This window comes from Onthophagus taurus, chromosome 11, assembly GCF_036711975.1.
Source record: "Onthophagus taurus isolate NC chromosome 11, IU_Otau_3.0, whole genome shotgun sequence".
In the NCBI taxonomy this organism is placed as follows: domain Eukaryota; kingdom Metazoa; phylum Arthropoda; class Insecta; order Coleoptera; family Scarabaeidae; genus Onthophagus; species Onthophagus taurus.
The window spans coordinates 3,780,400-3,797,622 of record NC_091976.1 but is presented as its reverse complement, the minus strand read 5'-3'; the positions used below and the strand labels follow the sequence as shown (position 1 = coordinate 3,797,622).

The 17,223-nt window shown below is 33.9% G+C and overlaps 2 protein-coding genes across 2 annotated transcripts in view; one reads left to right on the top strand and one right to left on the bottom strand.

Annotated features, from left to right (window-relative positions):
• LOC111417718 (putative nuclease HARBI1) overlaps positions 1 to 17,223 on the bottom strand; it is a 351,867-nt gene that overhangs the window by 230,786 nt on the left and 103,858 nt on the right. The gene's annotated exons all lie outside the window — the stretch shown is intronic.
• LOC139431877 (uncharacterized) lies at positions 5,087 to 7,555 on the top strand. Its single transcript, XM_071200116.1, has 2 exons — positions 5,087 to 5,582; positions 6,576 to 7,555. The coding sequence occupies exons 1-2, from the start codon at positions 5,272 to 5,274 to the stop codon at positions 7,492 to 7,494; spliced, it is 1,230 nt and encodes a 409-aa protein (XP_071056217.1). The 5' UTR covers positions 5,087 to 5,271; the 3' UTR covers positions 7,495 to 7,555.

Below are 17,223 nucleotides of genomic sequence, written 5' to 3'. Positions count from 1 at the left end.
TCATCAAAAAATGTTTCAAAAATTTCTACAATGTTGTCACGGTTTAGATGTTGCAGCTGTACACCACTTGTTGATGTAAAAGGAAATGGAGGACGAGGTATACCATCATTTCAAAGTCACTTATTTCCATTTTCTCCGAATCATCACTTACTTCAGACGACATTTCTTCGTCGTCCAGCCCATCAGACTCTTCTTCTGATTCGTCAGAACTTGTAAAATTTTCAATGTCGCTTTCATCCTCGGAGCTCGACATGATTTTTAGAATTTTTTGCAATTTCACTCACTTCGAAAGCTAGTACAACAAGACAAAACAAGTATATGAAAATGTCTAACAACAAAACCAAGAAGCGGAAAAAAACTGCGCAGGCCTATTCTTATGATACACCCTCCCTACCATACAGTGCACCGCAGCCGAACATATTCGGCATATCCATGAAAGGCTACATTAAAAACTTCATGGCGAATATATCCGTCATAGCCACCTAGCTATACTTTTGAGATGCGTATATATCCGTCATAACCACTCGATATTATTATAATTGTTATAATTATTAATTCATATTATTATTATAATTATTATTATAATTATAATATTATTACCCTTATTATAATTATTATTACCTAACTTAATTAAAACTCAAATTGAAATCCTGATAAAAGAAGAAATTAATAAAATGTTATGAAAAAGCTTAAATAGTCATTGTACACATTGTTTTTAATTAATCCATTTCAAATGCAAATTGAAAGTTTGAAATATTTTATTCTGAAATAAAGTAAACAAGTAAGGGAAAAACTTATCACAATTTGAGAGAATGAGTAACTATACAATTTAAATATAAAAAACATTTAATATTAAAGAATGAGATTTATTAATTATATTATTTTTCTGTATTAAAAAATACAATTTTAAAATAAAATTACAGATTCCACCACCATTGTTGGTAGCTCAGCTCTATCTTTATATCAATAACAAAACTCCTGCGACAAGATACGTACAAAATACGAACACTCGAGCTTCGGGAAAAAGTAACCAAAGTGGGAGTAACGATACGATTTCTCCGTCAGTATTCGGTACTTTGGAGCTTCATGAGTAACAAGTAGTAGTAACGAACTAGTAACGAATAGTTACTTTTTCGACATCTCTAGTTGAAACCCATAGCTTCGCAGCAGAAGTTGGCTCGGGATGCCTGTATGCAGTGGCGTAGCGTGGATTTTTGCCGCCCGGGGCTAACTTTAAATTTGCCGCCCGGCTTCATATTTTTGTAAAAAGCAAAAAAAATCTGAAAAAATGCCTTAGCACTATATTTTAAACGGATTTAAATAAAACGTATTTGTTAAATTAAAATTTTATTTTACGTGTTTTTTCCAACGCAAACTCTTTAATACATTCGTCAATATTGATTTGTACATTCTGTTCTATGGACAAAATCGTCAGATTTGATAATCTCAACGTAGACATTGTTGATCTTAAATAATTTTTGATTAACTTTAATTTAGAGAAGCTTCTCTCACAACTGGCATTACTTATCGCAGTTGTAAGGAATATTCTCAGCATTATAACTATATTTGGTAACCCTTCTTCAAGTTTGGATTCGAAAATAAACTTTAATAAACTCACTGGACCGGAATCAATAAGTTCATTTTTACAGTCTGTTGTAGCTACAAAAGCACGTAGACGCACAACCTCAAGCTTAAACTCTTCTTTATCAATATCTTCAGGAGCTTGGTCAAGGCATATTTCTGTGCCAACATTTGGAGCTGCTGAAACCTATCACGAATTTCAGCAGTAACCCTGTCTAATGAGGACAATAATTTTCGTTTTAAATCGTCTTCATACGATAAGTCAGCGTCTCTACTTCCATCGTCAAAAATATGTTTCTTCTTAATTCGTCTTGGACGATCAATAGATATGCCAAGTTCTTCACACAAGCTTTTAGCGTAGTTTAACGATTCTTCTATGTACTCTTCTCGCTTGTCTTCCAATATGGTCTGTAACGCACCTATTTTCTGAGCATACTGATGTATGTCGAGCCCTTCAGATTGCAAATACTTTTGAGCATCATTTACTTCACGCAGTACCGGTTGCCAGAAACCCAAAAAACATAAAAACGAAAATGTTTGCATCGCAACCAATAAAGTTCCTGCATCCGTACGTGTGTTTAAGCGCTCGTCGGTGACCGTTAATTTTTCTACTGTGTTCAAAATTTCTTTGTAATGATTTCGCGTCATATTTACTGCGTCATCTCTTGCGCTCCAACGTGTGTCTTGCATTCTTTTCAAACTCTTGCCTGTAGCAGCAATCAAAACCTCCCATCGGTGTGTAGACATCGAAAAGAAAACGTAACAACGTTCCAATGTGCCGAAGAATGTTACTGAATTCACCTCCACCGAAGCTGCATGTAAGCAAACTTCATTCAAAATGCGGCATTAGGATTAATATTCTTTATTCGCTGCTGCACGCCTGACTGTCTTCCTGCCATTGTAGCGGCATTATCGTAGGCTTGCCCTCTACAATTCATAATGTCGAGCCCATCAGCGTTGAGCTTGTTTAGTATCATCTCGCTGATACTTTCGGCTGTTTTGTTTTTCGTTTCAATGAAATCTATAAAAGATTCTACAACTCGAACTTCTCTATTCTCGATCATCACGTACCGCAAGACTTGGCTAGTTTGATCTTTGTGAGAAAGATCCGGGGTACTGTCGAATATTATGGAATAATACTTGGCCTTTTGGATCTGACCTATAATTTGTTGCCGAACTTTATTCCCTAAAATTTCTATAAACTCGTTTTGAATTTCTGGTGACATATACGTAAGTGAAATTTTGTGACCCATTTTTATTCTTACTAAATGCTACTCGAAGTACCTAACTGTACCGACTCGAAGAACAGGGTCGTACTTTGCCAGTAAGTGCACTATTTCTAAAAAATTGCCTCTATTAGCACTGGTGTCATTTTCCCTGTGCCCACGTAACGCCAAATTTTGCTTTGCCAGAAATTTTATTATATCAAACATTCTAGTTAGGATTTCATGCCATTTTTTAATTTCTTTTGTCACAATTTCTTGGTTTCCTTTGTCAATAGATTGTCCTTTTCGAAGTCTTGATTCCAATTCCCTCCTTTTGCAAAAATTCTGATTGTGTGTTGCACTTGATTCATGGTTGGATTCAGTTTCCACCAAGTATTAAATCCTTCAGAAGAATAAAACTTTGATGCGTTTGGTGAGTTTGCGTTTTCAAACAACCGACAACAGAAACAAAATAATGAAGCTTTTGAAGGAGAATATGCCATCCAAGTACGCAACACTTTTTCGCCATTTGTCAATGTGCGCCAAAACCATTCTCGCGTTAGCCGCCTCTTTGACAATATTTTCAATGTGGTACAATCCGTGTCTGACTGTGCTTTCACCGTGCGTGTTACTGTTGGCTCTTCAGCAAAGTCGGTATTAATGTGTTGAAAGGCTTCTGGACCTCGCCGAACCAATAACAATCGCGTGTGTGAATCTATACTTTCAGGCCACTTTCTAATATCATTTTCTAAATAATATGGGCTAGTTGATGTGGTTACAGGTGTTTCAGGTGTCGTAATTTCAAGAATCGGATCAAAAACGCGTAAAGCTGACGAATTCGTAACGTCAATTACAGGTTCTTGTAAATTATCAGATTCGCATACTTGTACTTGTATTACTTCTGCTTCTTCTTGAGCAACACTACTCTGTGAAGAACTCATACTTGATAGTCCTGGCGTAGGTTCTGTCGTCTCAGAAGAACATTTCATAAATTTTAGTATAGCTCCTTCATTTTTTCTCATACTGTCCTCCCTAGTTCTCTTTTTATTTCGGTACCATGCTCCACTCTCTTTTACCCTTTTCATGATTAGATAATCTATAACATCAAAAAATCATGATAAAAACAAAAAATAATCGCGGTTGGGTACACGTAAATTTAAATTACGTAGTTTTTACTCTGCGCGAATGAGTAATAGGCAACCGGAAATAGACTAGACGCATTATTTTATTTTAAATATTTTTTTTTAACTACAAAGCCAAAAGTTGTGTAAATTTAAAATAATATTACCTAATATAATATGGCGACGTTTTTTTAAAGAAATAAATTATTTACGTAACTCAAAAAAATCAACAAACTGTAATGAAAAATAACACTATCACCAACTTAAAGCGCTTAAACAAGAATGAACAATTTAACCATCGACTTGGCAATGCCGCTCGCTTCGCTCTCTCTGGATGGAGCATTGAACGGTTTGTTATGTCCCATACATAAACAGAAGAGTGTTCGCTCTGTGATTATTACTCTATGGGTGTTTGTATACAAGTATGTTTTTATTTTGTTTGTGTTTGACTTTTGAAAACAATAAAAAAAATTATTATGACATTAATTTTTAACTTTTGTTCATTTTCATTAAATTATTATTTTTATTATTTATGTCGCTTGCAATAAAGTGTTTTATATGCAAAAATATGTTTCTAATCTTATTATTACAGGTCACTGTACAAAAAATTAACTCGTTGACATAAACACGCCAATGTTTACAAACAGTGCAGTTTGTATACAAACTGGAGTTTGTGGACAAGGTGAAGTGAGGGGTTCTGTATATGTCTGGGAAAAACAAACCCGGGTAATATTGCTGTGATGCTCCATCCAGAGTGAGCGAAGCGAGCGGCGTTGCCAAGTCGATGAATTTAACTGACTACAATCAATGTACCTATCCCGATTCCCGGCGAAATTTATTGTCGAAAAAATTGTCGGTAATTCAGAGATTTTGTACTACCGTAACTATTTGGTTCCTGAATTACCGACAACTTTTTCGCCCGGATACGCTCGCATAAAACGCATTTTGCAATATTCGTTTGTTACACATATTATATAATTGTCGAGGTAATCAATATGTATTTTGTCATAACAGCTTAAACAATAATTAATATTAATAATAACATTTACTTAAAAGTTGCTTTAAAAAACTTTAAAACCTTTTTAATGAAGACAAGAATCCTCTTTACAACTAAAAAAAATAAATACTTATATAAAAATTTTTTATTTTAATAACAAATTGTGATACAATAGGGTAGATAATTAATTCAAAAGTATTAAGGTGGGATTTCGTTGCAACGTCCTGCGTACGCGGCTCGCCGCGACAGCTGGCGGTCACGACTAGCCGTTGCGATCGTCTGATTTGGTTGTAACGGCTTCCGTGTGCGTTTCGGCAGTAGTATCAAGTAGTATTCAGCATAGCTCTGAAGTGAAATTTGCCTTAAAATGGATAAGAAAAGTTTAGCGACATTAATTTTGTTAGAAGAAGATGATGATGACGATTGTATGAGCCTGTTGTTATCCACACGGGAACAATCTAACGACTTTCACAAATCTCGGAAAAAAGAAGGATATTATCAAATACTTATAAAAAGCCATCTAAATTCCGACGATGAAAAATTTCGTAGCTTTTTTAGACTAAATAAAGATCAGTTTAATTTTGTCCTGAATCTAATCCATACAGATTTAACTAAACAGTCCACAAATAGTGTAAAAATCCCAATTTCTGCAGAGGAAAAATTAGCATTGACATTAAGGTAAGGGAAAGTTTAATAAACTATTTGTGCGAGATTTAACACATTATTTTTAAAAATACAAATAAAAGGAAACATTTTTTGAATATTTCAATACATAAATAATTTGTTTATATCTTGAAGTAACGTAACTGGCACGGCGGCGATCAGGGTATCATTCATTGCAGTTGTTTTATTTGTTAACAAAATCACAGAACGAAATTGTAGCAATGTCATTTGTTAAGGGAATTGTAGCAATGTCCTTTGTTAACGGAATTGTAGCAATGTTCTGAGTTTGTGGAATATTTGATGATGAATCAGATTCCTGGAGATTACTAACCAATGTTAGAATTTGCAGTTTTGCTTGGTTAACCAAATTAGATGGTAATTTTTTAACCATCATGGATATGCTTTTCATAAAGAGATCGACTTCATCATCCTCTTTCTGCTGCGTTAATTGCGTCAACATTTGTAGGCGCTGGTTTGAACGCCCTTCAAAGTTACGTAATAGTTTGGCTTTTATTGAAGTGCTTGGTACGGAACTTCGTGATAGTGGAGTACTCGGGCGACTTATACTATCGACACTTTTTCGTCTTTTTTTTTCCGGAATATCGGATTCCGGTGATCCAACATTAGAATTTTTTTCTTGATGTTCCAAATCACTGTCGCAGTTCTGCGAACTTTGAGATTCATTGGGATTCGAGCATTCAAAACTTTCATGGCGGCTGCAATAATAACAAATAAGACAACTGTGACACACATTAACTGTTAGCTTATACCTCCGTTCAAATTTTACAGAATTCAGAAATTGTAGATGTTGAAATAAATGCCACTTTGTTGGTCGCATTGATGGTGCTGAACCGGTTCTCAATTTCTGTTTCCTTTTTTGTTTTAAATAATTATCACGGATGTTTTTCCAACGTGCCTTACAGTCTTCGGCTAAAAAAAATAATACTAATAAAAGCATAATAACGTCATAATCAAAACCATATTTTAATGAAGTTTTCATTTATTTAGGTATTTGGCAACAGGAGAAACATTTAGATCACTTTCATTCGCCTTTCGCATCTCATCCAGTTATATTTCAATAATTATTAGAGAAACGTTGGAAACACTATGTCTGCATTTAGTACCCCTGTTTTTACCACCACAAAATAAAATAAATATGAAGGAGAAAGCATTAGAATTTTGGAATAAATGGAACTTTCCTAATTGCGTCGCAGGTGTTGATGGCAAACATATTCGTATATTTTGTCCCAAGAAGAGTGGCTCTCTATTTTTCAACTACAAGGAGTATTTTTCGATTGTTCTACTTGCTATGGTAGATGCAAATTGCAAATTTTTATTTGTGGACGTTGGTGCTTACGGCAAAGAAGGAGACAGTACCATATTTTCTAGCTCTAGAATAGGCAATCAAGTATATTCCGGAAAATTATTTCTAGCTGATGAAGTTCTTCCTAATTCAGATAAAAAGCTGCCATACATCGTAGTTGGCGATGAAGCTTTTAGGTTACACCGTCATTTAATGAAGCCATACAGCAAGTCATCAGTTAAATCTGATAAGAGAAAAATTATTTACAATTACCGACTATGCAGGGCTCGACGAGTAACCGAAAACGCATTCGGATTATTAAGCCAAATTTTTCGAATTTACTATACACTAATATCTATAAAACCAGAAACATGCGATAAGCTGGTCATGGTAACTTGTTGTTTACATAACTTATTAAGAGATGCATTTTTGGAAAAAAATAATCATCCATTTTACACATATGAATCCGATGTAGAAATACCGAAAAACATGACTCCATTAATAGCAAGAGGAGGCTTTGCAAGTGCAGATGGATTGGAAGTAAGAGACCAGTTTGCAGACTTTTTTAATGAAGAAGGCGCAACCCAGTGGCAGAACGAACGTGTTTTTAGATTATCTAGTTAATAATAAAATTATTTGTTACCTATTCCTTGTGCATTCAATAAAGTCATTAAAATAAAACTAATTAATGTGTGAAATCAATATGAAATTTGAATCACAATCGAAATAAAAGTATACGAATATTCTTCTAATAAGTAATTACATATTAGATATTAAATGATTTATTTATACTCACGGGTCTTCGATAATACAGCAGAAATCTGATTCCATGCGTTTTCTCGAATTTGAAAATCCTTAAAATCTGTATTTTCGTGGTTATATATGCATGGATATTCACGCACTTGTTCGACCAACTGTTCGTCATTAACACGCGAAAATTTCTGCGACATTTTCGATATTTATTTCAACAAAATTTCAAATAAATTTGTTAAATTTGATACGCGTTTGTACAAGTCGTTCGCGTCTCGACTGGTATCATAACGGTCGAGACGCAACCGTCGACGGCTGATCGCTGAGCCGTCAGGACGCGCCGCGTCAACGAAATCAGTTCCATTTGAAATGCATTGTAGCAGTGTTTGACTGCCGGACGCGGCGACGAGCCGCGTACGCTGGACGTTGCAACGAAATCCCACCATTATGACGCCCTTCTCACCGGCTGTTTTGCCGCCTCCCACAATTGCGCCGCCCGGGGCCATGGCCCCCTCTGCCCCCCCCCCAGGCTACGCCACTGCCTGTATGTCAAATCACGATGTCGCTTCAAAAATCCGCTGAGCCAGTCTTCTTTAGCCATTCACTTTTCCGTGTTGAATTTTCAATATTATTTTTTTTAGCCAGTTGATAAGCTAAAACACTAAGCTCTTTCCCTGTTAAACCGAATAGTCGTGCTTCCATAGACTTTATATATTGAGATAATTCCTTTGCTAAAAACTGTTTTGTAGCATCCCAAACATTTTTTTCCATAATCAGTATCTTGATATCTCCTGAATCTCAGTATGAATCTTGATATTAGCAGGCGTAGTGTTAGTTTAGTTTTGTTTTTGTGTTTTCTTGTTGCGTTGTATTGTTTAGTGATCTTTTCTTATTTTCTGTTGAAGATTATTATTAAGCGAGGAGTAAAATAAAACAACCTTTCTCCGAGTGTTCAGCATTACAACTGACATAAACTTTTATTTTTAAGTTGAAACTCTGTTACATAGGTGGCGCTAACAGACTTTTATTGATATACATATAATAATTTTAACACCCCCACTTAGCAATAAAAGTTAATACATAATCAGTATTGAATTACACCTAATAAATTTAACATTTTACAATATTTTTTTCGAAGTTAAACTTTTAGTTAACACATCAGCAGGCATATCCGCCGTTTGCAAATAATTAACCTTTATTAATTTATTTGTAACTGCATCTCTTATAAAGTGATGTCTAACATCAATGTGTTTACTTCGTTTATGATATACCGGATTCATTGACAAATTTAATGCACTTTGGTTGTCATTAAATAAACTAATACAAATATCGCGATTTATTAATTCCTTTAAAAGTCCTTTCAAATAAATAGCTTCTTTTGCAGCCTCTGCTAATGCCATATACTCTGCCTCTGTACTGGACAGTGCCACTGTTTTTTGTTTTGAACTTTCCCAAGAAATTACACTTTCCGACAATTTAAAAACATATCCAGTATAAGATTTACGATCTATTGAACTATTTGCCCAATCTGCATCCACAAAACCTGTCAAATCATTATCATCTTTTACAAATATTAAACTGTAATTAATTGTTCCTTTCAAGTATTTCAATATACGTTTAGCAATTTTCCAGTGTTTTTCGTCATAACAATTATTAAACTGACTTAAATAGCTAACACTAAAAGAGATATCAGGTCTTGTTAAAACCAAAAGATACATCAATGAACCTATCAACTGTTGATAAGGAAGTTTACAATTTACTTCACTTTTATCAAGATTCGTACCAACTTCCAATGGAGTGAGAACACTCTTACAATCTAACATATTAAATCGTTTCAATAAAGCTTTTATATACTCTTTCTGATTTAAAACAATTCTTTTACTATCTTTACATTCATACCTAAACATTGTTTAATCATTCCCAAATCCTTTATTAACCTAAATTTACTACTTACAATGTTTTTAATATTTGACAATTCGATTTCATCATTTGAAAAAATAAAAAAATCATCCACATACACAGCTATGACGGTCAATTTTTCATTTTTATTTTTTATATAAATACAATGTTCAAATTTCGACTTTTGAAACTGAGCTTGTATTAAAATTTCATTAACCCTTTCATTCCAAGCTCTGGATGATTGTTTCAATCCGTAAATAGCACGATTTAACTTTAAACATTTTCCTTTCCGTTCACAATTAAGTCCTTCTGGTATTTGCATGTATACAGTTTCTTTTAAATAACCGTTTAAAAAAGCTGTTTTAACATCTAAATGATTCATATTTAAACCTAATTTAACTGACAAAGCAAATAATCTCAAACTAGAATGCCTCACTACAGGTGAAAAAGTTTCCTCGTAATTTATACCCGGTCTCTGATCAAAACCTTTTGCTACTAACCGTGCACGATACGTCACTTTATCATCACTGGTGATCTTCTTCTTAAATACCCATTTACTTTTCACTACTGTCATTGACGAATCGTCAGGCCAGTCTGTCAATGTCCATGCATTGTTTTCTTCAAAAGTTTCTAATTCTTCTGAAATTGCTTTCTTCCATTTTTCAGCATCCGGTCCTTTTAAAGTTTTTTCCATACTATCAGGATCTTCCGATACCATTTTTTCCACACATGCATATGTTATAAAATCATCAAATTTTCTAGGTTTAGGAGTGCTTCTGGATCTTTGATTTTTATTTTCATTTATTTTAACATTAACAATATAGTCCTCATCATCTGTATCATCAAATTGATTGATATCAGATTCTAACTCATCTTTTTCTTCTACAAAACTTTCATCTTCTATGTTGGTCTCTTCAGTTACTTCTTCCCCCACTGAATCTGTATTTTCTTCTTTGTTATTTTGTATTTCTATCTTTACCTCTTCCTTTAGGTTTTCCATTATTATATCTCTAGATATAGCTATTTTATCAGTCTCCGGATCATATAATCTATATCCTTTTGTGGTTTCACTGAATCCTACAAGAATCATTTTCTTCGATTTTTTATCCCATTTCAATCTATTTACTTTTGGAACGTGTACCATGACCTGGCTTCCAAATATTCTCAAGTTTTCAAGGTTAGGTTTTTCACCGTACCATACTTCATAAGGTGTCTTTGAATTGAAACCTGTAACGGTAGATCTGTTTCTTAAATATACTGCCGTATTTGTTGCTTCTGCCCAAAACCTCTTTTCTAACCCTGCATCGAACAATAAACAACGAGCCTTTTCGATAATTGTTCTATTTAAACGTTCTGCTGAACCGTTCTGTTCGGGCGTGTAAGGATTTGTTTTTTGATGTACAATACCGCACTCTTTCAGAAAATTTTCAAATACTAAATTACAAAATTCACCACCGTTATCACCTCTCATTGTTTTTAATTTTTTATTTAATTGATTTTCTGCCAAAGTTTTAAATTCTTTAAAATTATCATAAACTTGAACTTTACTTTTCAAAAAATAAACAAAAGCCATTTTACTAAAATCATCTAAAATTATTAAAAAATACCTTGCTCCACCCAATGATTTTTTTTCCATGGGACCACAGACATCAACATGTACGAGTTCTAGTAAATCGTCAGCACGAGAACCTTTCTTTTGAAATTGCAATCTCGTTTGCTTACTTACCTTCGTTACATATTATGCAGCTTTGTTTATCAATATCAATCTTTCCTTTGAATTCCAAACCATTTACAGCTCCTTCAGACATCAGTTTCAGATCTTTTTTTATTTATGTGACCTAATCTCCGATGTCACGTTTCTACTGATACTGTCTGCCCCGCAGCTAAAACACAGTTTATATTTACACATGTTTCTAATTTATACATGTTGTCCACCAATTTGGCAATTACAATCAGTTCGCCATTTCTAATGATTATCTGACAACCAGTTTTCTCAAATTTAACAGTATTTCCACGCAACTACTTGCGGTACGTATAATACATTTTTAATTGTTACGTTAAACGTTTTATCATTTACCATCATACTTATGTCTACGTCACCTGTGCTTTCCACTTTTAATTTGGACTTATCAGCTACAATTATTTCTTTGGGTTCCTAATACCGTCTTATATTCCTCATCCACTTTATATTTGAGGTTATATGGACATTCGCTCCCGAATCGAGGTACCAACCTTCTTTGTCAAAAGCTTGTCCGCCCAAAAAAGCTACACTAAATACGTTTGTAGTACTTTCATTTTCTTTTGTTTGGCCATCTGGACATTTATTTTTATAGTGACCAAGTCGTTTACATCGATAACATCTTATTTCTTTCTTTGACGTTTTATTGTCATTATCTGTTTTACCTACTTTACTACCAACCTTATTTTGTTTTTCACCAGATCTTCGAGTCCATTTCGTTTTGGCGGCAAACGCGTACATCCACAATTTTCATCCGCCATATCCAACAATTTGGACTTTATTGCGTCAGCCGTTATTTTTATCCCACTATGTTCTATAGCCATGATCATCGGCTAAATCTAAACCAGCCAAAAGCAATGATCCGATCCATTCCTCCGTTATAGCAAAACCAGTGTTTCTTAATCTTTGAGACGTTTCAATTATATGACCAACGTACGATTCCATACTTGTTGCATCATCCAATCTTGTTGAAATTAACGATCTCATTAACTGATTTTTCTGGAAAATCCGGTATCCGCATATAGACTGGAGTTTATTCCACAACTGTTCAGCCGTTTTCGTCTCTTTAATATGGATATAGAGCGAAGAATCAATTGTTAGAATCAGCTTAGCTCTTGCTTGGCTTACTTTATTCTCATCTGTTTCTTTTCCAACAATACTTTTCTCTAAACCATCCAACATTAAGAAATTTTCTGCGGCAAAAGACCATTCTTCCTAGTTTTCTCGTCCCTTTAGTTTCGGAACGCTTGTTAAATAACTATTAGCCATAATGCGCTCAGTACTTGTGATATCACTTTACTTAAACTTAAATTAACTGGTTAAATCAAGGTACGTTACACTGGGTGTGGCTGGGCCCATAAGCTATTAAGCGAGGAGTAAAATAAAACAACCTTTCTCCGAGTGTTCAGCATTACAACTGACATAAACTTTTATTTTTAAGTTGAAACTCTGTTACATAGGTGGCGCTAACAGACTTTTATTGATATACATATAATAATTTTAACAATTATATTATTATCACGAAGACCTCTACGCAGTGATGCCAGATCTACCGAAATTTCGGTAGATCTACCGAATTCCAATTAAATCTACCGATCTACCGATTTGAAGGATGGATCTACCGAAAAATTACGGTGTAGATTTATGATTATTGTAATTAGGTATAAAGATCTCTTCAGATACATATCTGTTATCACAGTTCTCTTAATAATGTTCCTTATTCAAACTTTTTTTGAACTTCAATATTGGTACACTTTTTGTAGTAACCTGTAATTAAGATCTTGCGTATAGGTCCCTGTACTATACTTTCCAAGCTAGTTGTCTACACTGTGGTACAGCATAATGCCGGGGAATTTTTTGATTGGTGCCGCCGCGCCGCCAACGGGGACTTTTTTGATAGTTAATTTCAAAGAGCAGTGTAGTTATTTGGTATTCCTTCCACAATCTTTAGGCGGTCAGACGTGTCTCTATTAAACTGTTAATCCAAACATTGAAAATAATGAGTGATAGTGATAGTGGTGGTGAGGGTACTAGTACCGGTGCAATAAAAAAAAGAAAATATGCACAGCATTACAAAAATATATGGGAAGGAATTCCAGATTTCAAAGGGTGGCTAACAAAAAGTAACAAAGGTACAGACTATGCTAAATGTAAAACCTGTGACAAAGACATTAACATAATCAGTGGAAAAGATGCTCTTAACAAACACGCACTAGGAAAATTTCATCAACAAAAAATTAAATTGCTTTCTAAGCAGAAAACACTACAAGAATTTGCGACAGCAGGACTTCCCTCCCAAATTCAATTAGAAAATAAAATCAAAGAAGGTAAGTTTAAAATGACTTTGTGTAACAGAAATATAATTCTTTTCTTTTTCTTAGGGGAAATACGGTTAAGTGCATTTGTAGCCGAACACAATATTCCCTTCGCTGTAATGTACCATTTAATAAAATTATTTCCGAAAATTTGCGATGACTCAAAAATTGCCAAAGGGCTGACATGTGGAAGAACAAAGACCACAGCCATCGTAAAAAATGTTTTAGGGCAACAAAGTTTTGACGATTTATGTGCTCATCTTCGCCAAAACAAATTTTCACTGATAGTAGATGAGTCAACGGATCGGACAACCACAAAACATCTGTGCTTAGTAATAAGATATTTGACGAGTAAGGGCGTCAAAGATAATTTTCTGGGTTTGATACCACTTTCCGCCGAAGATGCCAATACTTTATATAATAACATTATTGTTTTCTTTAAAAAAATTGACGTATCTTTAAAAGATCATTTAATAGGATTTGCGGCAGATGGTGCAAATGTTATGATGGGGCAGCACCATTCTGTCATGAGTCTCTTAAAGAAAGACATTCCCTGTTTATACGTAATGAAGTGCATATGTCATTCGTTCCACTTATGTGCTTCTTATGCATGTCAAAAATTGCCCAGATTTATTGAAGATCTGACTCGGGATATTTATAATTACTTCGCGTCTAGTTCAAAAAGAATCAGTGATTTTAAAGAATTTCAAGAATTCTGTGAAGTTAAATTGCATAAGATTTTACAGCCCTCTCAAACGTAGGGTTGTCAGATGGGTACTGTATGAAAGTAGGACAATTGTACAAAAAAAGCCTGATTTTTTATAAAAAAGCCGGACATATTTTAAAAATGCATTTAACATGCAAGTACATGTATGTGAAATTCAAACTATATTTTGGCAATTTTTATTTTTCGCAAAGTGGCCCAGTCACTATTATTATTAACCAAATAAAAAGCGATAATTACTAATAAAAGTTTCTGCTAATGCTTTTATTTTTTAAAAATAAAATATTCTTATAACCTACTGGTAACATCGAACATAATACATAAACAACAATAACAACAATTAACAAAAAACATATACTTTATATAAAAACTCTACTGGATTAGTGGTCTATATCTAATGCATTTAGGTTTGCAAATCTGACTGCGAAGAACTTGCAGCCCCTGGTGGTTTATGATTAGGACAATATTTGTCAGACGAACCAATTTTTTTGAGGAGATCCTGGTTTGCTGACAGATAGGTATAAAAATCAGAACATGTATAATTTTTAAAGTTATACTTAAGCAATATCATTCCTTTCACTGAATCAATTGATAGGCGATTTCGCTTTTTTGTCCACTGCGAGGAAATGAATGAAAAAATTCGCTCAACCGTGGCATTATTTGCAGGAATTGCAAAATAAAATTGGCAAATAATTAACAGTTGTGAAACAATTTCTAAATTTTTGCAATTTTTATAAAACTGGCACCATTTCTGATCCAATGATAAGTTTGTGAAGTCATTATTATTTTCAAATGATTTTAAAAACTTTTTTAAACTTATAGTTTCATCCAGTAATTTGCTATCGTCAATACAAATCCCAAGTTGACTAAGGTATTCTAGAGAAGGTACCACATCATCAAACTTAAAGTCTGAATCATTAAGAAGCATCCATTTAAAAGGCTCAAAGTCACTTAATGGTGCTGCCCATTTTTCCAAATATGAAATACATTTTTGGTAGAAATTTTCGACTTGAGCCTTAAAATTGTCTACTTCTCTGTGGTATCCATTTCCTATTAGAGTATTAAAAGACATTTTTATTTTTAAGGGCAGAAACCGTTCACGATATCTTTCCTTTAGGGATTTTAAAACGTTCGACAAAATTACATTTATTTCCATTACTGAGATAGTCTCCCTCTCAATGGACGCCACATTGGTATGGAAAATGTGCATGGTTGAATGTAAAAACCATAAATATAATTCAGACATTTCATTCTCGAAAAAGTTTTTTAGAACAACAGGACAGTTATCCAACGACAAAAAGTAAGCTTTAAGGGCGGGTACATTTTGAGAAGTCTTTCAAGGACAGGGAACATAGAAAGCCATCTTGTCTTGCTGTGGTAAAGCAATTGCTGGAATGATATATCAACAAAGTCGCAAAACTCTCTTAATTTTTCCGTGCGCACTGTATATATTGAAAAATAATTGAAAATTTTAAAGATTATGCATTCAATATCGACTTGAAGTGAATTAGCTTCATATTGCAAACAATTATGCAAGATACATATGTGCAGAACATCCAACTCCCAATATGCATGTATTTAAATTTTGTTTAACACGTTCGCTGCCAACTCTGGGTTGGTGCTAGGGCCCAGGGGCCAACTACTTAAATTTTTGGTAATAGTTTATTTCTTGTAAAAGAATATATATTTTTTATATTTTAGTTATGATTCACGATAAAAACTGTTAAAAACGAAGAAAAAAAAAGTGACTCCGGTCGGAGTCGGCGGCACCTTTGAAGAATATTTTTATAGAGTGCCACCGACTCCGCTCGGAGTCACCCAAACATTAGTGTGATTAAAAGCTTTTTATTACTGAGTGATATCAAAAATATAAAATATAAAATTTAAAAAAAACATTTTTCTCTAAAAAACATAAAATAAATCATTTGGAATAAGTAAAACATAGTAAAGGATGTAAGGTATATTGCCTTTTTATCCAACATATTATAAAAACGATACATATTTGAAAAAGAAACTTAAACACCATTATGATAAAACATGAACAGAACCAAAAGATAACTTTAGAAATTTTCATGGTATTTTTCAAAACACATTACGCACAAACCTGGCTTGTCTTCACAATCTTTGCACTCATAGGTTGTTTGTTTTCTTCCTCGATCTTCTTTCGAACATAAACGGCACCTTTTTCTTTTAATCCTTTCCTTTTGTCCTTTATCTGGAAAGTCTAAAGTCGTATAATGTCATTTTGTTGTTACCCGAATATGCGTTGTATAATTTCAGTGAATTCAACATGAGAAGTTGTGTTACGTGAATAAAAAGCTTTTTATACCATCTAATCGTCTTACGTTCACAAGGATAATATGATAGTAGTTGATCTTGATGATCAACTCCGGACATATATTTATTGTATTCCAAGATAGCGAGTGGCTTTTGAATTTCATCTCCCCTTTTATTGACGAATATGTTCATTTCACTTTCATACTCTGTTGTAATATACATGACTTCTCGTTTGTCCTTCCATTTTCCTACATGTATTCCATTCTGAAATACGGAAATATTCTCTCCTTTTTTTAGTATTTTCTTTGAAACTTCTTTGGGGTTTCCTCTTAGATTTGATCTCAATGTCCCAGTGCAGTAAGTATTTCTTTCAAGAAGTTTTTGAGATAAATCACAACTGTTATAATAGTTATCCATATATAGACTATGGCCATGGTTTAGAAGATCTTCCATTAGTTTCATCACTACTTTACCAGCGTGCCCTGTGCCACTTACTTCAGCATCATTGGCACCTGTATAAACATGAAACCGGAGGATAGTTCCATCGGGCTCAATCAGCATATATAACTTGACACCATATTTATGACGCTTGTTCTTAATATACCGACGAAACCCTAAACGTCCTCGCCACAACATCATGCTCTCATCCA